The sequence below is a fragment of the Stigmatopora argus genome, chromosome 8 (genome assembly GCF_051989625.1).
Source record: "Stigmatopora argus isolate UIUO_Sarg chromosome 8, RoL_Sarg_1.0, whole genome shotgun sequence".
Classification (NCBI taxonomy): Eukaryota; Metazoa; Chordata; class Actinopteri; order Syngnathiformes; family Syngnathidae; genus Stigmatopora; species Stigmatopora argus.
In genome coordinates, this window is record NC_135394.1 from 18,201,407 (window position 1) to 18,222,631 (window position 21,225).

The 21,225-nt window shown below is 45.9% G+C and overlaps 1 protein-coding gene across 4 annotated transcripts in view; it reads left to right on the forward strand.

Moving 5' to 3' along the window:
- Positions 1-21,225, forward strand: part of szt2 (SZT2 subunit of KICSTOR complex) — a 44,796-nt gene that overhangs the window by 10,702 nt on the left and 12,869 nt on the right. For all 4 annotated transcript variants that reach the window (XM_077607672.1, XM_077607673.1, XM_077607674.1 and 1 more), the window contains exons 21-54: positions 168-287; positions 1,218-1,418; positions 1,499-1,599; positions 2,661-2,805; positions 2,883-3,035; positions 3,873-4,080; positions 5,398-5,531; positions 5,655-5,895; positions 6,750-6,879; positions 6,947-7,039; positions 8,050-8,128; positions 8,196-8,465; positions 9,100-9,352; positions 9,450-9,519; positions 9,920-10,105; positions 11,157-11,451; positions 12,020-12,094; positions 12,181-12,488; positions 13,006-13,126; positions 13,223-13,375; positions 14,116-14,218; positions 14,292-14,430; positions 15,671-15,758; positions 15,821-15,939; positions 16,040-16,198; positions 17,064-17,148; positions 17,213-17,368; positions 19,018-19,197; positions 19,264-19,427; positions 19,898-20,061; positions 20,167-20,270; positions 20,342-20,474; positions 20,600-20,730; positions 20,800-20,853. In XM_077607672.1, coding sequence (XP_077463798.1) covers positions 168-287; positions 1,218-1,418; positions 1,499-1,599; positions 2,661-2,805; positions 2,883-3,035; positions 3,873-4,080; positions 5,398-5,531; positions 5,655-5,895; positions 6,750-6,879; positions 6,947-7,039; positions 8,050-8,128; positions 8,196-8,465; positions 9,100-9,352; positions 9,450-9,519; positions 9,920-10,105; positions 11,157-11,451; positions 12,020-12,094; positions 12,181-12,488; positions 13,006-13,126; positions 13,223-13,375; positions 14,116-14,218; positions 14,292-14,430; positions 15,671-15,758; positions 15,821-15,939; positions 16,040-16,198; positions 17,064-17,148; positions 17,213-17,368; positions 19,018-19,197; positions 19,264-19,427; positions 19,898-20,061; positions 20,167-20,270; positions 20,342-20,474; positions 20,600-20,730; positions 20,800-20,853 — 5,115 coding nt within the window. The remainder of the gene's footprint in view (positions 1-167; positions 288-1,217; positions 1,419-1,498; positions 1,600-2,660; positions 2,806-2,882; positions 3,036-3,872; positions 4,081-5,397; positions 5,532-5,654; positions 5,896-6,749; positions 6,880-6,946; positions 7,040-8,049; positions 8,129-8,195; positions 8,466-9,099; positions 9,353-9,449; positions 9,520-9,919; positions 10,106-11,156; positions 11,452-12,019; positions 12,095-12,180; positions 12,489-13,005; positions 13,127-13,222; positions 13,376-14,115; positions 14,219-14,291; positions 14,431-15,670; positions 15,759-15,820; positions 15,940-16,039; positions 16,199-17,063; positions 17,149-17,212; positions 17,369-19,017; positions 19,198-19,263; positions 19,428-19,897; positions 20,062-20,166; positions 20,271-20,341; positions 20,475-20,599; positions 20,731-20,799; positions 20,854-21,225) is intronic.

The following is a 21,225-nucleotide window of genomic DNA, read 5'->3' on the forward strand; positions in this document are numbered from 1 at the left end:
TAAAACAGAAAGTTGGCACTCATGATTGACTTTCCCGGGCCGCACAAAATGATGCAGTGGGCCAGATTTGGCCCCTGGGCCGCCACTTTGACACCTGTGCCGTAGTATCTAAAATATCTCCTTCGCTCGATTTTGGCCACGGTCGTTCTTATCGCTGGTGCTTTCAGGAGACGCTTCTTCTTCTGCCTCGGAGGAGAACATTCACATGGTGCCTTTCCAGTTTGATCTCATCCAGCTTCTGCCCAAATGCCAGCAGGTGGAGCTATTCTTCCTCACCTTCAGCACAGGTAGCCGCCCATTCTCCATCCCCCTGACTACCTACCACTTCATTGATAGGCCCCTAACCTTTAAGAAAATGTACTAAAAAATATTTTAAAATTACCTAAATAGTACAACCTTTTTCCATGTAAAAATAAATCTGAAAAAAAGGCTTAACAGATACAAAAAGAAATGAGTTGTAGTTACTCTTTAGTGCAAGGGTGTCAGACTCGGGTTGGTTCCCGGGCCTTATTAACATTAACTTGATTTCACGTGGGCCGGACCATTTTAGATATAATATTTAGATTTTTTTTTATATAAATGGATTAAAAGAACTGGATCAAAGGCCCTGAATATTCCGTTTTTTATAGATCTAAAACAAAGTTTATTTGAGCTTTTTTTCTTAGTCAGGGAAAATCATGTATTTAATCATTTGTTTTTCATTTCAAAAGGAAACCATTTTTTTAAAATTATGTTCCATATTAGTGTGGAAAACTGAAAATATTTTTCATATATTTTTATATTTTACAAAAAGATTTTTGAACTAAAAAGACAAAGAAAAAAATGGTTTCAACAAATTGCAATTATTGATTTAAAAGGGGGAAAATAAGGAAATATAATATACATCTATATCTATCATTTTAATTTGATCCTAAAACAGAAAGTCGCCACTCATCATTGACTTTCCCGGGCCACACAAAATGATGCAGCGGGCCACTTTTGGCCCGCGGGCCGCCACTTTGACACCTGTGCTTTAGAGGGTGACAATGAGGATTTTGACGTCAACGGTTCAAATATTTATATTCATAAATATATTTATACATTTAAGTGATTTAATACTTCTAATTTATTTTTTTAAATATACTAATAATATTAATATATTTTCTTTTATTATTTAAATGATTTATTTTGGAATACTTGCAGCCCTAAAGATGTGGTAAATTTCCTCCATCTTCCAGAGGCGGAGCGCCAGGAGCACCCGGGTGGCCCGTCCCTGCCCAACGAGCTGCTCCTGGGCCTCTTCCACGGCAGCCTGGAGCAAGAGCTGAGCGACCGCGAGATCCCCGTGGCGGGCGAGGACCACGCCGCCTTCGCGCGCCACGTCCTGGGGCGCCGGCGCGACGGCCACGCTGATCCCTTCCCTCCGCCCGTCATCATAGGTGAGGAGGGGCAACCTTACGCCAATCCCGTCTATCTCCTAACGTTCTTCATTTTTGAATTTTTTTCTTCCCCCCCCTAGCGGAAGAATTTATTAGGCTTCCGGATAGACCGGAAGCCACGTCCTCCTTTCAATTCGCCGCCTGCGGTAATGAGATGACCGAATCCACCGGCACTTTGCAGGTAACTCTGAGAAATGTTTACCGTCCAAAAAAAAGAGACTATTGTTGCTACTAAAATCTGGCTGTAAAGCAAGGGTGTCAGACTTGGGTGGGTTCGCGGGCCGCTTTAACGTTAACTTGATTTCACGTGGGCCGGACCATTTTAGATAGAATATTTAGAATTTTTTTTTTAAAATGGATTAAAGGAACTGGATTAAAAGCCCTGAATTTTCCGTTTTTTATAGATCTAAAACAATGTTTATTTTAGCTTTTTATATATATTTTTTTAGATTTTACTAAATGATTTTTGAACTAAAAACACAGAAAAAATGGATTAAAAAATGAAAAATATTGATTTAAAAGGGGGAAAATCAGGAAATTGAATATACATCATTACTCTTCATTTGAATTTGATCCTAAAACAGAAAGTCGGCACTCATGATTGACTTTCCCGGGCCACACAAAATGATGTGGCGGGCCAGATTTGGCCCCCGGGCCGCCACTTTGACACATGTGCTGTAAACCGTCGGAAAGAACGCTAACAAAAGTTAACGTGAGCCATGTCGGACAACAAAGAAATTCAAGAACGATAGCAAAACAGAACAATTCCCTTTCCCTGCGCTCACATTTTCTTTTTGTAAACTTTGCAAACCTGCTTCAGGGCGGCCATGTTGGCAGGGGCAGGGGCTACCTTCCCATCAAAGTCAGGGCATTAATATCGAAATCAAATCATAACAAGCTTAGTAGTCAACCCATTTTTCAAAAATTATTCTATCAATATCCAATCTTCTGCTGTTCACTCAATTGACGGCACTGGGCGTCCAAGCCATTTGAAGTGGGAGGTTGGCAGCGAATGAACCAATGTTGATAACGAGCATTCGTTGTCCCCCACCCTCCTGCTTCAAATAGATTCCACGTCTGTTCATTCATTTTCGGAACCGCGTATCATCGCAAGGGTCGCGGAGGGTGCCGGAGCCTATCCGGGGACACCTTTTTTTTTTACCCTGCCTATGCCAACGATGTCATTTTGTCCTACCGGCGCCGCACCGCTGGAAGTTTTGATCGGTACGTTTTGACCGTCAGAGTTTGGCCGAGGTGGCGTCGGACGAGCCTTGGCCTTGGGCCTGGCCGGCGGGGCGGAGCGCCCCGTGTCCCCGGTGGCGCTGCTACGCCAAGCGAGCGGGCTCCCAGCAGATCCTGCTTACCTTCCTGCCCGCCACCTTCGCAGGTGCCGCCACATTTTTGGGGAGAAAACGCCGTAAGTTTGAGCCCGCGCACGACCTGCATTTTATTTTGACTCCGCAGACATCCAGATGCTGATGAGCTCGGGGGCGGAGCCTCTGAGCCGGTTCAGCACGCAGGAGGACGACACCTTGACGCCGTCCGGATCGGCCGGGCCTCCCGACGTCCCCACGTCGGACGGCTGGGAGAGCACGCGGCCGGGCACGCCCGATTCCGGTCAGAAAAAAAGGGGGGGGGTTGTTTACTAAATTTCTATTAACAACTGCCCAGGTCAGACAGGATTTTCATTTTTTTTTTTTCAATAAAAAAAGAAAAATGGGTTTACTAAATTTCTATCAACAACTGCCCAGGTCAGACAGGATTTTCATTTTAAAAATGGGTTTACTAAATTTTTATCAACAACTGCCCAGGTCAGACAGGATTTTCATTTTTTTTTCCCAATAAAAAAAGAAAAATGGGTTTACTAAATTTCTATCAACAACTGCCCAGGTTAGACAGGATTTTCATGTTTTTTTTTTTTCAATTTAAAAAAATGGGTTTACTAAATTTCTATCAACAACTGCCCAGGTCAGACAGGATTTTCATAAAAAAAAAAAAAAAAAGAGAAAATATTTATGGTAAATTCTTTTAAAAAGATAATTCAATTGAATATTTAAATTTTTAAAAAGCCTATTTTGTTCATTCCTTTTTTGTTTTTTCTCTATAAAAAATGTAAAAATGAAAACTGTTTTTTAAATATCAGATAAATCTTACCATTCATTAATTTTAATTTAATTTATATTCCCCTCTTTTTAATTTCATACTCCTATCTTAAACATACCTATTTTACAAATTTTTATTTTTTTAATGATATTCAATTCAATTCAATTTATTGGCGAAAGAAAAGCACAAGGCTAAGGGCCATGTAACGAAGATACAAGAAGTGTGTAAACCAAAAAAATGTGGTGTTGTTTCTAACAAGTGATTTCATTGTTGTGTTAAAAATAACTTGAGCCTACCACTTGTTGTATGGACCTCCCAAGCCATCTCTAAATCAAAATTGTCGCCTTGCAGATTTGGGCGAAAAGGCGGAGCCGCAGCGGTCCGACGCGCACGGCGCCGGGGACCTCCTGGGCCGCCGCCTCTCCCCGCAGAACGCCGGCACGCACCTCAAGTGTCCCGTCTACGTGTACAACTGCAGCCTGGAGCTGCTGAAGCAGCAACTGGTCCACCCCAACCCCCCCGCCGCCCCCAATCGTCAACCCAGGGACATCTTCTTCAGGTGTGTCAACAGAGATTAATTGTAAAAATACAAGAAAAAATGGGGAAATCTTAAATTAAAAAAAATAGTCGTTTAAAAAAACAAAACTATTATTGGACCTCTATTGCTGTCAATGGCAGATGAAATTGGTCGGAAACTACATTTTAAAAAAAATACATTGGAAAATAATGAAAACTAACATTTTGAAGTCACCAAACGAAAGAGACTTTGAGTTTGATTTTTTTAAATAAGGGACAGCACATATTAACGAACATATTTCTATTCCTGTTAATGAAAAAATATATTAAAATATCTAAGATTGTAGCCGAGGGCTAATTTGTAGGTTGAAGATAAAAGCATTGAATTCATCTAAACCAAGGGTGTCAGACTCGGGTTGGTTCCCGCGCCGCGTTAACGTCAACTCCATTTCATGTGGGCCGGACCATTTTAGATATAATATTTAGTTTTTTTTTTTAATTAATGGATTAAAAGAACTGGATTAAAATCACTGGATATTCCGTTTTTTTTTATAGATCTAAAACAATGTTTATTTGAGCTTTTTATATATATTTTTAGATTTTACAAAATTATTTTTGAACTAAAAACACAGAAAAAAATGAATTCAAAATGACATTTTTTATTTATTTTTAATTTTTATTCATCGTGTATTCGGGAAATTTCGTTGTCACAGTAGCAAGAGGGTGAGGATGCAGAAATAGGAAAGGCATTTTAGATATAAATAGATAGGTAATAAGTAAGTTAATAAATAAATATATAAATAAATAAGCATGTCTCTGAAGTGTGTATATATATATATATATAAATATATATATATATATATATATATATATATATATATATATATATATATATATATATATATATATATATATATATATATATATATATATATATATATATATATACTATATATATATATTATATAGTATATATACTATATATTTATATATATACTATATATATATATTATATAGTATATATACTATATATTTATATATATATATATATATATATTATATAGTATATATACTATATATATATATATATATATACTATATAATTATTGATTTAAAAGGGGGGGAATCAGGACATGTAATATACATCTATACTCTTTTACTCAATGATTGATTTAAAAGGGGGAAAATCCGGAAATGTAATATACATCTATACTCTTCATTTGAATTTGATCCTAAAACAAAGTCGGCACTCATGATTGACTTTCCCGGGCCACACAAAATGAGGCGGCGGGCCAGATTTGGCCCCCAGGCCGCCACTTAGACACATGTGATCTAAACGGTCACGCCCCCGTCCCGACAGATCGCCGTCTCACGACCGCGTCGGCGGCCCGTCGTCACCTTGGACCGAGCTCCTGGCGCAGCCTCACAAGCACAAGGAGCTGGCCCACTACTGCGCCCTGCTGCAGGAGCACTACCAGCAGAGCTTCGCCAGAGGTAAAGCGTCACAAACCGTGTTTTTTTTTTAGATGTTTTTGGGTCCTCGTCATGTTGCCTTGAGCTAGAATGAACTAGAACTAGAACCCGCCTTCACTGGGCCCTCCCATTCCCCCCCCCCAGCCGTCTACGGGAGCCTCCAGCAGTCGCTGGCCGTGGACTCCCACGACGTCCTGATGGCCACGGACTACTGCGAGGAGTCCCTGCAGGAGATCGACATCACCGCCTTCCTCAAGACTCTGTGCGGCCACCTCCGGACCTCCGGGGCGAGCGGTGGCGGCGGCCTCGTCGGGAGCCCCGCCGCCGCCTTCACCGTGGGCGACCCCGAGGAGGACCGGGCCGACGCCGTGACCACCCTGTCCAGGTAGGAGCACCCCAGCGAGCGTAGAAATCGCATGCTTTACCTCAGGGGTGGCCAAGTTCGGTCCTGGAGAGCCAGCCGCTATCCGGTCTCTGGTCTGTTTTCCATATCTCCTTCCACCAATGTTAGGTTTAAACACCAGACATTTGTATCACCAATCTGAAAGAAGGAAAACACAGAGAATTGAGTTAATTTTATTTGCAATGAGAGGGTCGGGGACTGCTCGGTCGCAATCCTCCGACACACTCTGAGGATGTCTCCTCTCGCCTTGTCTCTTATTGTGTTTCGGGAGTCCCCAAGTTACAGGAAGTTTCAAGCTGATCAAAGGAAAGAGGGGGTTATCTCCCAGTTACAAAAGGGTCTTTGTTGCATGACCACATGTTCTTTCAAGGTAACACTTTACATTCTCTTTCCCCTTCTCCCGTAATCTTCACACGATAGTTCAAACAGGCGCCTGACCCCTGGAGCAGTTCCTCTTTGTTGAATAAGGTGAAACTTCCTCCAGGCCTCAGGACACCCTAAATTATATGAGCAAGCATTTTCACACTCTAAACCAGAAGCAGGATAACTTATTTACAATAATTCCAACAACCAACACACCTGAATCAAATCATCTGGATCGGTATCAAGCTTGCTGATGAGTTGATCATTTGATTCAGGTAGGTAGAGGAGGGAAACAGACTGGATAGGGGCTCTCCAGGAACGGACTTGGCCACCCCTGCTTTACCTCATTCGTGACAGAAATCAGGAGATGTTTACCGTCTGTCCATTTTTGACAAATTTAAGCCTAATCTATATAGTAGTTGTCTACGTGGTTACAATGCTAGAGTCTTTTTTTTTTTCTGTATGGAATCCAGTTTTGAGCAGGGAGACGCCAGACGAGAGGAATCCCCGGGACGGCCGCCCTCGGCGTCGGCGTTCCCCCTGGACCGGCTCCCAACTCATCCCGCCTGCGACGTGGGGCCCCAAGTGCGGGAAATCATCCAGGTGAAGGTGGCGCCGCCGGTCCACCACGTCCGTTCCTTTGCGTCTCTTGACGCTTGGGCCTCCGCAGGAAAAGTTCACGGGAATCGTCTTGCAGTATTTCAAGCCCGTGCCTTCCAATCCGCACTACTTCTTCTACTGCCCGCCGTCTTGCAAGACCGAGGTGAGGAAGTCTGCGTCTAGAGCAAGGGTGTCAGACTCGGTCGGGTTGGTTCGCGGGCCGCTTTAACGTCAACTCCATTTCACGTGGGCCGCCGGACCATTTTAGATAGAATATTTAGATTTTTGTTTTTTTAATTGGATTATAAGAACTGAATCAAAAGCCCTGAATATTCCGTTTTTATAGATCTAAAACAATGTTTATTTGAGCTTTTTATATTAATATTTTTAGATTTTACAAAATGATTTTTGAACTAAAAACACAGAAAAAATGGATTAAAATATTACAATTATGGATTAAAAGAAGTGGATTAAAATCCCTGAATATTCAATTTTTTATAGATCTAAAACAATGTTTATTTTAGCTTTTTTATATATTTTTAGATTTTACAAAATGATTTTTGAACTAAAAACAGAAAAAATGGATTAAAATATTACAATTATGGATTAAAACCCCTGAATATTCAATTTTTTATAGATCTAAAACAATGTTTATTTGAGCTTTTTTAAATATATGTTTAGATTTTACAAAATGATTTTTGAACTAAAAACACAAAAAAATGACAATGATTGATTTAAAAGGGAAAATCAGGAAATTTAACCATTTTAGATCTAATATTTTGATATTTTTTAATCAATGGATTAAAAGAACTGGATTAAAAGCCCTGAATATTCCGTTTTTTATAGATCTAAAACAATGTTTATTTGAGCTTTTTAAAATATATTTTTAGATTTTACAAAATGATTTTTGAACTAAAAACACAGGAAAAAATCGATTAAAAATGACAATGATTGATTTAAAAGGGGGAAAATCAGGAAATGTAATATACATCTCTACTCTTCATTTGAATTTGATCCTAAAACAGAAAGTCGGCACTCATCATTGACTTTCCCGGGCCACACAAAATGAGGTGGAGGGGGCCAGATTTGGCCCCCGGACCGCCACTTTGACACGTGGTCTAGAGATAAAACATCCATTTGAAGCTTTCCTCTTCAAATGCCGGCCTTCCACAGGAGGACTCGGAGCCGGGCGAGACGGAGGCGAGGCCCGGCGAGCACCCGACGTGGGAGGCCGAGCGAGCCGCCGAGGATGGTGAGACCACCACTGCCGCCGCCGCCGCCGGACCTCCCGGGTGGCGTGTGACGGCTTCTCCCGGCAGACACCTCGTCCAACGGCTGCGTCGCCACGGAGAGCGACACCGACCTGGTGGTGGAATACGAGGAGCGGCCCACCGGCGGAAGCGGCCAGGGCGAGGGGCGCTCGCGCTCCGACTCGGACCGGGACTCCTTCAGCATCCTGGACGAAGGCGACTCCCTGTTGGAGGCCCCGCCGATGGACCTGCCGCCCCTCTTCCTGCACGTCACCTGCTCGCTGAGCGGCAAGAGCTGCCACGGATCCACGCCCGTCCGCACCTTGCCCACCTGTCTCGGTACTCGGTCTTTTGGTCGCCCGGAAGATTATTGATAACTACCATTTAAATCGTTGCTCAAATTCCCTAAATACAAACTGCCAATGACTATTTAGTCATACTTAATGCCCTAGTAATTATTAGGCTAAAGAAAAGCTCCAAATTTCCCCGACTTATATTGTTACTTGCTAAGACCCTGACAGACGTCGCTTCTTAAAGGGACAGCGCATGTACATACAAACTCTTCTACACTCACACGTGGGCTCAGTGAAACGGCTCATGGCCATTGTTGGCTTTTATTAATGCGTAGACCGTGTTGTTTTACCTTGTTTTGTCGCCAGTCTTTTGGTCGCCCGTTGTCGCGGTCGGGGCGACCAAAAGACCGGCGACAAAACAAGGTAAAACAACTTTTGGTCGCCGGTCTTTTGGTCGCCCATTGTCGCGGTCGGGGCGACCAAAAGACCGGCGACCAAAAGACGGCGACCAAAAGACCGGCGACTAAACGACCGCACACGCCTGTCTCGGTCAGTAAGGCCACACTCGTCGATCCGTCAAACCAAAATCCATCGGGTGTCGACGGAACGGTGGCCGGCGACCAAATGCGTCAAACGTCTAACCAGAGTACGGGTTTGATAAAGGACGGCAACTTCCTCAGGTCAGCTGGTCTCCTGCCTGGAGGAGGGCGGGGCTTCGGAGCGGCTGGACCCCAACGAGCTGTCCGTCACGCTGGACGTCTTGGTGTTGACGCTCCCCCCGGAGACGGAAGCGGCCGCCGACTTCCACCACGACAGGTACGCGTCGGAGAGCAGCGCCTCCCTCAACCGTTCGCCGGGGCAGCCGTCGTCGTACCGCTCGGACGAGGAGCTGTCGGCCGCCTTGGAGGGACTGGAAGGGGACCACTCCCACGCGTGAGTCAAAACCGGATCTCTTTGGGTTTTTTTTTTTAGGGCTGGATCCCTTGCGGGTTGGGATTTGAGCTCACGGGTGCTTTTTGTGGCCCCTCAGGGTTGGCGGCGAACCTCTGTCCAAGCTGCCGCTCCCTCACAAGATGGCCGTCCTGGCCACCGTGGACGAAGTAAGTGGACAAGTCACGTTTCAGTAGTCCGACTTTAAGATCAGAATTCTGAGATTAACATCCCAATCTTGGCCACCTTTTTTTTTTTTCTTCTGGTGGCCCAAATCGCAGAATTATTCTCAGAATTCCGACTTCTAAAATCAAAATTCTGGGTACAAAGACTAAATGAGGCTGCCATTTTTTTCAGTGGCCTTAATCATAAATCTTGCCCTCCTCTTTCTGTAGCCCTCATCTTCAAATTCTCATTTCAGTATCAGAATTTAAACTGAATTCTGGGAACAAAGTCAGAAATCTGACCTATGTTTAAAAGCACGGAAAACTACGATCGAACAAAAAAAAACTGACATCAAAATCTGCCTTTTCCAAAATGTCCGCCATCTCCTTCCTCCCTCTCGTTCAGATCCGCTGGCTCCTGGAGGACGAGATCGTGTCGGCGCTGCGTCGGGGCCGCTCCGTGGGGCTCCCCGCGCTCCTCACGGTGGCGCAGCACGTGGTCCGCTCGGCCGGACGCCCGCACTGTCGCGGCGAGGACGTCCCGTTGCAGTTCGTCTTCAGACCCGAGCAGTCGCTGGGCAAGTTCAAGGAGGCGAGTCGCTCCCCTCGCCCGTCGATATCCGCCCCTATCTCTAACTCGAATTTGCCCGGTACTCGGACGATTCGCCGAAAGACGTTTGGCCGACGGACAGTTCGCCGAACGGACGTTTCGCCGAACGGACGTTTCGCCGAACGGACGTTTCGCCGAACGGACGTTTCGCCGAAACGCTCGCCCCACCCCTGGATCGTGTGTGTACATGTGTTTCAACCTGGGCCCGCGGGCCATATACGGCCCGTTACAGATGACATTCATTTAGGAAAAACAAGGGCATGGACATATTTCTAAATACAAGTACGTACTACTGTGCTGCCAATTTTTGATATTTTTTATTTTATCCTTGCGTTTAAAGTAGTAGCCATTTGGAGATCACGCAGAACAGTAGGTGACAGAAGAAATAGAGAAAATAAAGTAGTAGTAACAGTAAGTACTACTGTCATGAAATTGTAAATCCAGAAATCCTACTCCAGAAAATTTACACCAGCATAGAAAACGTTGAGATTAATCTTTGAATGAAGGTTCTCAGCAAATCATTTGGAATATATATATCCTAAAATAATGGGAAATGATTTCAAATGAAACTAGAAGTCAAAGTGTTTTCCATGGCATTTTCAGGTATTGTTCTCTAAGCCCTCTAGTCTGTCCAAAGCACTTAGAATTTCACATAAGTCTTCTAGTGTTGTTGTTTTTCTCGGTGTCAGACATCAATCCCCAGCTTTGATAAATTACATTGCGTGTCCAAATGGCTATTACTTTAAACGCAAGGATAAAATAAAAAATGTAAAAAATTGCCAGCACATTGTAGTATGTATGTACTTGTATTTAGAAATATGTCCAGCGGGGGGCAGTACATGCCCTTGTTATTCCTAAATGAATGTTATCTGTAACGGGCCGTATATGGCCCGTGGGCCGAGGTTGAAAAACATGTACACACAGCGCAGGGCGAGCGCGCGAATCCCGTTTCGGCGAAACGTCCGTTCGGCGAACCGTCCGTCGGCGAAACATCTTTTGGCGAATCGTCCAGTCACGATTTGCCCCAATTTAGGAGTTCCGCCGCACGGCGCTGCCCGGCTACGTTCTCAACGCCGAGCGGGACGGCTTCTTTTACGTGTCGCTGAGCCGGCTGCACCGGCGTGTGGCGCGCGTGGCCGACAGCGTGTCGGAAAGCGGCAACGAACGGGAAGACTTGGGAGCCGAGGCCGCGTTCGACGACGCCTGCGGGACCGACGGCGAGCGGGCGCCGGCCTCGGCGGGCCTCCCGCTCTCGGGCGACGTGGCCTCGCCGGCCGACAGCTCGTCTTGCGTCAGCCTGGCCGAGTCGGTGCCGTCCGCGTCTCACAGTGAGTCATTTTTTGGATCTTGAGAAAGGCTGGCGCCGGAAGGGTTAACTCGGGGGTCGGCAAAGCCAAATCTGGAAAGAGCCATATTGGATCCAACTAACAAATACGATGGTACCTCTACTTACAAAATGAATTGCCGCCACAACATTTTGTAACTTGAATTTTTTTACAAAGGGAATTGCTTCCACATGTTTTGTAACTTGAATTTGAAAAGTAGAGCAGTTCTTAGATTCTCCCCCAACAAACGACTAACTAAACCCTTTAAAAAGGATCAGTGTCCCCATTTTGTATAAAAGATGTGAGAAACACCCAAAAATGAGAGAAATTGACTTGCTAATAGTTATTTGGTTGGGTTGATTGATTTTCAATGGTGTGTGATTTAAAAAAAGAAATGTATATTCATTTTTAAGCGGAATCATTTCAAATAATATGTTCAAATATCCATTTATTTAATTAACTGGTTCACTACCATGATCCAATTGGACATCTATCGCCCTTCCCTGTCCGCCAGCCCTCCTCTAACGGATTTGCCCAAACTATGTCGTTTTGGTCAATGCGGTCGTTACAGGCATCGGCAAGCTGCGACCAAGTCGAGTGCAGAGCTTCGTCTCCAGCCAAGGAAGTTTGGATTCCGACACGCGAGGTGAGCGCCGGCCCAACAACCTACCGCGTGCGTGGCTCACTTCGGACCCGGCCTAACTCCTCCCCCTCGCGCCTCTCGCCCCAAAGGATACGACGGCGACGGGAGCGACTCGGAGTGCGAGAGCCCCGTGGTCCAGGACGAGCAGGACGGCCGGAGCCCGCCCGTGCCCGACTTCTGGCTCTTGGCCCAGATCCTCCAGGACCGAGTCAAGGTCTACTCGCACTGCCGCTGGGAGCGCAAGCGCCCCGGCCCGGTCGCCGGGGACTCGGGACCCTCCCCCGGCGAGGAAACGGAGCGGGACCACGGGGAGGTGCGGCAGAAGCTGCCCGAATGTTTAGAGCTGCATCAGACGCTGGTCAGGAAAATTGGCGAGCTGTGTCGCAGAGTCAACCAGGTGCTCCTCCTACTTTAACAAACACACTTTTTCTCCATCTTTGTGTGCGTGTACTGTATTTTTGGATCTAAGAAGTCACACTTAAGTAAAAGAGTCGCATTAGCCATATAATGCAAAATGAATGGGGAAAAGTGGCATTTTTAAGAAACCGCTTTTTTAAAGAACAAACATAATACATTCGAACAACAGACAAAATTGGCATGTAACATATCCAGTTTTTGGATAACTAACCTAAAAAAAACAATTATTGGCGGTCAGAGTGAACAAAGTAGGATTTATTGAAGTTGCACTTGAGTAGAAGAGGCAAAACTATGAAAAAAAGTGTGTGCGTGTGTGTATATATTCAAAATGATAAATATTAAAAACTAATTCGCATATGTAAACCTTAAATTCAGAGGGTACATCCAAATTTAGGCGCATTTGGTCTCTTATTCTTGTGGCCGTGTTCCTATTATTTTTCCGCAACACAACACAACCTGTAAAATTGACCCGGTTGTGGTTTGCGCCCGGGTGTTAGCACATGCTGCTGCAGGATCTCCACGACAGCCACGTGTGCAACTCCCTGCTGGTGGCCGAGAGTGAGGAGGACATCTGGAAGGGCGAGTCGGCGTACAGGCAGCGGCGCAACACCTCGGACGGTCTGCCCACGCGTCGAAAAAAAACTCAAATCAGACGGACCAAAGCGAGCGTCCTCCTCGCTCATCGTACTTTTTTTTTCTTTTTCTTTTCCCCAGACTACCACGCCGAGGAGAGCTACCCGTCTCGTGATTACCTGGCCGCCGCCATGCACTTCATCCCGGGCCACTTTGCCTGCGACGTGGCGTGCAGCACCGTCATCCACATCCACCCCAGGCTCAAGATGGGACCCAACATGGGCGTGTCCAGAGGTGAAATCAGCACCAAGCGGACATTTGCAATTTGAACCTGGTTATTGGAATTGAAAAAATACATTTGACACACAAAGTTAACATATTTACTGCCTATAAACCTCCCCCGCGTACAATACGCACCCTTAAGATGGCCTTTAAATGGTTGAATTTGACAATTTCTCACGTATAAGCCACCCCCGATTCCCCATTTTCACCTCCATATTCCTGATTTTAATAGGGAGTACAAATGTGTTACTTTGAAGGGAAAATCTTAAGATTAAAAATCATCACACGTGAGATACTGTATGAATCCAAAGCACATTGTTAGGGTCAATTAATTCATCCATTAATGGTTGTTTTCCTACTGCAAAACTGAAAATAACCAACAAATAGTCATTGTTTCTTTGCCGACATTGACTGGTGAAAAAGTATAGCCAGTCTTGTGCGCATATAAGCCGTACCCTTGATTCAGTCATCATTTTTCGAGTTACAAATATGGCTTATATGCGAGAAAATACTGTAGTTGCCCATCGCATATCCCATGGTCCCCCATTTCAAGGGCTCCCTTCAAGATGGAAAATTCCGGCCCTTGAAACTAGTCTAACCTGGCAACCCAAAATTCGGCGGTTCCTCAAAAACGTCTCAAGAAGCCCGACCAAAGCCTGCCATTTTGTTTCAAGGCACCATCCGACTCACTTCTACGGATATAAACGTGTCTATCTGCTGAAAACTCTTCTGCTCCCCTCCTTTTATTTTAGCCATCCAGGCTTTACGCTCCGTCCTCAACTCCTTCTGCGTGGTCAACAGAAAGAACATGTTCGTCTACCAGGAGCGCACCACCAAATCCGTCTTCTACCTCAGGTTGGCGTTCTTCCGCTTCCAAACTTCCGGGCTTTTTCAAAATGTTTACTTGAAGGCCCCGCCCCTTTCTCAGGCTCTACGAGACGTCTCTCTCGGGCAAATACTCGGACGCCGACGGCGGCGGCGGAGGCGGAGGCGGCGGCGGATTCCCGGCCACGCGCTCGCTGGGCCTGGCCAGGAGTCAGGAGCCGCTCTTTTCCGAGGATCTCGTGGTAAATGCGTGCAAAACCGGCGTCAAACGTGCGTCCGTCTTTTTCAAAGCATCTTTACATTGTCCACAAGTTGTTCAGAGATATTTTTGACTTTATTTAAAATGTTTTTTTTTGTAAATTTGACATTTTAGATAGTATAGTGCAGGGAGGGAACCTATGCCTCAGGAGCCACATGTGGCTCTTTTGATGGGTGCATCTGGCTCTTTGCTAACCTGTGAGCTAAAATATGGAAATTGCTGGTGACAGAACTGAGATATTACATCTAGAACTGCTTTTATCTTCATTTTTTTGCAGTAGACTCTTCTGGAATGCATCCTCTCATTGATTAGCAACAGCATAAGAATCTTTTAAAAAAGATTCATTTTTTTTTCCCACTTTAAAAGTGGTGAAATGACTCAAATAAAAGACACCCATTTACATGTATTTTGACTTTTAAATTTGTAGTATGGCTCACAAGGAATGACATTGGAAAATATGAATTATTTGTGGCTCTCTTCGTCAAAAAGGTTCCCGACCCCTGGTATAGTGGATAGTATTGTTATTTTTATTCAATGTTATTCATTCATTATTTTTCTTTAAATGTTCAATCAAAAGAGGAAAACTTTTTGGGTTTAAAAATCTAAATTGTAAAGGGTTGCTCTCTTATTTTCTGTGAAATATTTTTAGTCATCATGTTGGTTTTTTGCACCGCCCCCCCCCCCCCCCCCCCAAAAAGGGTCATTTTTGAAAAATTGATTTCTTCAAAAATAATTTAAAATATCCAACAGGAAAAAAAATGTAAAGAATTGTTCTTTCTTTTTGATTCTTATTTTTATTTACATGTATTTCCCCCTAAAAAAGGGTGATTTTTGAAAAATTGATTTCTTCAAAAATAATTTAAAATATCCAACAGGAAAAAAAATGTAAAGAATTGTTCTTTTTTTTAATTCTTATTTTTATTTACATGTATTTCCCCCTAAAAAAGGGTGATTTTTGAAAAATTGATTTCTTCAAAAATAATTTAAAATATCCAACAGGAAAAAAAATTTAAAGAATTGTTCTTTTTTTTTAATTCTTATTTTTATTGACATGTATTTGTCTTATAATTTCAGCCTTGGAAATAATAACAAGTGAATTTAACGGGTTGCCATTGACGGCGCTAGCGGTCCCACCCAATTAACAACGATTGGCCCCCCTCCCAGTCAAACTAGATTGGACGTCTATCCTGGTCACCAAACGTTTTTTTTCTTCTTCTCCATAGGGTTCCAGGTCCTCTTTGGAGGGCTCTCGTCCGGCGAGCCAGGCAGACAAGCACATCCTTCTGCTCGTGCACGGCGTGGACCGAGCAGGTAGCGCCCGTCGTCATCGTCCGTCACCCCCCTACCCGCCGCTGATCCCCGTCGCTCGGCAGGCCCCGAGATCACGGACGAGCTGGTGAAGGTCCTGCGCAAGCGTCTGGACGAAACCACCCTGGACATCATCACCGTCATGCTGGTCAGGAACTGCAAGCTGACGCCGGCCGACGTGGAGGTAAGCGGCCGATGGCGGCCGACGGCGGCCGACGGCGGCCGACGGCGGCCGACGGCCCTCGGGTCGGCTTCTCCCCGGCCTCCGTCCGACGCCATTTCAGTTCATCCAGCCGTCGGGGTCGGCGTCCAGCCGGGCCGTGACCTTGGGGCTCCCCGCCTCGTGTCGCCCGTGGGCCGTCTGGCACTACCTCCGGCAGAACCTGCTGATTTTCCTGCACGTGCCCAAGTACACGGACAGCAACACGGCGCACCACTTCAAGGTATCATTTCTCTCTCGAATCAAATCTAGCAAATATAGCACGTGTCAAAGGGGCGGCTCGGGGGGCAAATCTGGCCCGCCGCATCATTTTGTGTGGCCCGGGAAAGTCGATCATGAGTGCCGACTTTCTGTTTTAGGATCAAATTAAAATGATTATAGATGATGTATATTAAATTTCTAGCGTAAATATATATATATATATATATAAAGCTCAAATAAACATTGTTTTAGATCTATAAAAAACGGAATATTCAGGGCTTTTAATCCACTTCTTTTAATCCATTTATAAAAAAAAATCTAAATATGATATCTAAAATGATTTAATTTCCTGAGTTTTCCCCTTTTAAATCAATAATTGTAATTTTTTAATCAATTTTTCCCGTGTTTTTAGTTCAAAAATCATTTTGTAAAATCTAAAAAAATATATATAAAAAAAGCTAAAATAAACATTGTTTTAGATCTATAAAAAACGGAATATTCAGGGCTTTTAATCCAGTTCTTTTAATCCATTTATCTAAAAAAAAATCTAAATATGATATCTAAAATGGTCCAGCCCACGTGAAATCGATTTGACATTAAAGCGGCCCGCGAACCAACTCGAGTCTGACACCCTTGAAATATAGAAATTAACTCTACATAGAAACGGTTCAATAAAAGTGAGTCCTGTTTTGAAAAATATAAGGAATCTTCACTTTTGACCAAACAACCGTATTTTCTGGCATATTAGCCGCCTCCGCGTATAAGCCGTAGCCTTAAAATGGTTGAATTTGACAAAGTCACGTGACCACTACAACTAGGAAGTGTGTCCATAGTCTTTTCCCGTGTATCAAAACCAATCATTCTCTTCATCCCGCGCTCGACGCCAGCACTGCTTTCATTCCAACGCCGACGCCGCGGACGGCGACATCTACCTCTACAACAAGCCCGGAGGGCAGGGGACGGGAGGCAAAGGTAAGTCTCATTTTTCCGGCTAAACCAACGCCGCCGCCTTGAACCAATAACTGGCCCCCCGCAGGAATCGCTTGCATCACGCTGACCTTCCTGGATCCGTCGGGGCGGCCCTTTCAGGCCGATGCCCGCGACAGGCAAAGCGACCATTGCGCCGGCCCACTGCGCCCTCAAGACTTTGAGCGCCTGACCGCCGTGCTGCGGCTCGACTCCCAAAGCCACGGTGAGTGGACTGCTGTCGGAACTAATCCATCTACATTCAATAACTTCGAATTAGAGGAAGCGCACGGAGTCACATACCTGTCAACTTGTACGTTTTATACGTTTTTTTACCATTTCAAATCATGTACGCCGTACACCGACTTTTGTACGGGGATTTTTTATTTTTTTTTAAATCGCCAATATTTATGAAAACCGATCTCAACAAGACCGTTTTGGCTAAAATCCAGATAGTCTCGTAGGCTGGTAGCCAACAACGCTACTGTCATCGATGGTTACTATTGTCACGGTATACCAGCAAAAATGATCCTCAATCGTATGTATTTTTTTTAGCGCTGCGTACGGCAATATCGATAAAGGATGACATGCGCATGCGTAGATTTACATAGAGTAAATATCGTGGAAATTCATACAGAATACAGAAAGACAATGGGAACAGACACTCTTACTTCTTTATTACAGATGAAATTGAACTGTGACAACTGTTGCTCACAAGTGAGAGACCCTCATTAGAGCAGATAAAGTCTGCTAAATCGTGCACATTGGCTTACAATAGGAAGCACTGAAGGCACAGTTTATTGCATTGTAAACTTTTTAAATTGAATAAAAGACTTTGTATGCAAATTACCTTAGTTATTTCTATGACACTGTCTGGTTACCGCGAGTAAACGTGCGTCGTACGGTGTTTGTAAGGTTTTTGGGGGGTTTGTAAGGGGAATCATAATCATTTATAAGGGCAGTTATCGGCAGAGGTTGACAGGTATGGAGTCAGCCGTGATGAGTTTGAACTAGCTTCAGCTGAAGGAGGGAGTCAGAGTAGCCAGCGCCAGTAGATGTACTAACCTCCAGCCTGACCAGTTTGAATCCCCGCCTGCCCCCAACAGATCCACCAATTTTATTGACAAAGGTCATTTGACATAGATACAAACTTTAGGCGGGAAAATGTGAACCAAGAAATGGGCGTGTCATGGTAGATGACGCGCCCCTTTCTCATCGTGTGCGGTCGATTGGTCACCGGTCTTTTGGTCACCGGTCTTTTGGTAGCGGTCTTTAGGTCGCCCGGAAGTTTGGTCGTCGTCTTTTGGGTCGCCGGTCTTTTTTGTCGCCTGTCTAACTCAAAGTATACTAATACTTTTATTTGTTTGATAAAAATGACCATCTAATCTAAAGTATTTCAACATTGCAAGTTCCCCAGAGAGAATGAAGGTAGGTTCGTTCATTGGACTGCTTCAATAAAAACACCATCTGCTATTTAATAAATTGACACTAGATGGCAGTAGCCGATCAGGCGACCAAAGACAGGCGACAAAAAAGACCGGCGACCCAAAAGACGACGACCAAACTTCCGGGCGACCTAAAGACCGCTACCAAAAGACCGGTGACCAAAAAGACCGGCGACCAATCGACCGCGTACCTTTCTCATAGGCGTCACGGACGGAAATTTCCGCTGGGCCGTGCAAAATTCTATTCTAGTGACTACACGAAATAAACCAATTGACTAACAAAAAGCATAAGAATACATTCCATACTCCACAACTGCCATCGTCGGCGTTCGATCCCCGCCATCGTTTCATGGAAAAGCCAACTGCCCCGCTCTACTCCATTCGCCTTTCAATGAATGTAACGCCATTTTTACTTTTTTTTTTTTTATAGAAACGGCGGCGCCGCTGGTGCGCTTCGACGTGTGGGAGCAAGGCAACGTCAGCCCGGCGCAGCTGGCCGACAAGCTGCAGGGGGCGCTGCGCCACGCCCTGTGCGACGCGCTCACAGAGCTGTCGCTGCTCCCGCACCCGCTCTGCCCGCCCTACGCCGGCAAGGATGGCGGCGCCCAGGGTACCGCGGTCAAAACCCCGCCCCCCCCCGTCGTCGCCCGTCCTCATCGACTCTCTTGGTTTTCAGGCACGCCGGAGGCCAGGGAGGCGGCCAAGGACGCCCCGCGTCAGCGGAGCGGCTCCCGGGTTTTCCGAAGCGGCCCTTCGCCCGTCCACGCGTCGCAGGCCGCCGCCGACTCCGCCGCGCCCGCGGGGAAGAGCACGGTGCGCCGCAGCTTCTGGGACATTTTGGTACGTCGCTACGGGCAAAGCGGGACCATGTGGCTGATACAGTGGTACCTCGACATATGATCTTAATCTGTTCCAGAACTGAGATTGTATGTCAAGCTTTTCGTAACTCAAGTGAACGTTTCCCATTGAAATGAATTGAAAACAAATGAATTGGTTCCAAAAAACACCAAAAACAGGATATTGGAACGGAAAAAATGTTTGATTTCTTCTAATTCGCCATCTATTAACAAAGTAACACAAACCTAGTGGTTTAATAATAATAAAATGTGTTTAATAGAACTAAAATTAGATGGATTTCTACAATGATAAACAGCCTCTCATATCATGGCCACCTGGCTTTCTCGCATCTCGAAAATTTTCTCGTATCTAGGGCGAATTATTCGATCAAAATTTACATCGTATCTCGAGCATCTCGTAGGTAGAGCTGCTCGTAGGTCGTCCGAGTTACTCGGTGAAATTTGCGCCCGCAGAGCAAAGCCGAGCCGTCGGACCCGAGCGGCCCCAAAACCACGGACGACATCGTGCCCGAGCGAGGCGAGGAGGGCCGGGCGGCGCGCCGCCGCCACAAGACGGAGAGCGTCAAGCAGCAGTGGTCGCAGGAGCGGCCCGGCGGCGAGACGGAGCGGACCAACAGGTGTCCACGCGTCACCTGTGGGCTGGTTAATCCCCCAAACCAGCTCCATGGCACCCCCTATCGTCTTTTTTAAAGAAAGCTCCGACTAAAAGGATGAATTTTCAGTTTCAGGAAGCCGGCGTGGCAGCTGGAGGAGGGCGACGTGGGCGTTCTGCATCCCGTCTACCGCCACGTGTGCCTGCCATGGTTGGCTTTCATGGCCCAGCTGGGTACGTCTCCCCCACCCCCGCCGTCATCGTGGGTATCGCCCGTTACCGGACGCTCGCTCCTTTTTTGGCAGGCTGCCCGTCCATCCAGCAGTGCTCGGCCGAAGCGGCGTCCCACTTCCTGCTGCCGTCCGTCCTGGCCGAGCTGGTCCACCTGGTGGCGTCGCTGGCCGCCGACACCGCCGTCAAGGTCTTCGTCAACGCCGGGTGGGTGGGCTTTCGCTCCCGAGAAAAATCGCACGCACTATGAAACGACGGTCGACGGAATGGCCGAGTTCCGAGGCTTGAAAACAAAAATGAGCGTTGCTAATTTGTTTCTTTTGTCGCCGTAGTTGCCCCGCATCCGGAGACACTTTTGTTCCGTGGGCCGGCGCACAGAACCCGGCGCCCGGTCCCGCCGCTTCCCGCAGCTTCGTCGTCATCGGCAGGAACTTCCAGCAGTGGCGCTGTAGCGCCGAGCAAGGTGATCGGTCGCCCGTCCTCTCGCCCGAACGCCCGAGACTTATTAACGTGGGTGACCTTGCGCCTTTAGCCGCCGCCGCCGAAACTTCGGAGGAGGAAAGCGCCACGCCTCTCGGATTCACGCGTAAGTGGGACTTGTTCATCCGCTGCCATCTTACGGCGCCGTTGACGGTGAGAGACGTCCGATCCGTTTGGAGACGGCTTGCTGAAGTGTTTCAAAACCTTTGGCTGCGGGTGTTAACTGTGGTGCGCCAAAATAGGCAAATAACGGAATTTTGAATGAACACATTTACTGCATTTTTGCAACTAAAAGACTTTCTCAAAGTGCGCCATCTAGTGGATACATAACACGACCCCTCCACTATTACCGTATTTTCACGACTATTCGGCGCATCGTATTTTTAGCCGCAATGTCAATAACGAGTGCTATTTCTGTATTTTACACACACAAAGGACGCACCGTTTTTAAAGACGCAGCCAGGCATGGCATGTATAT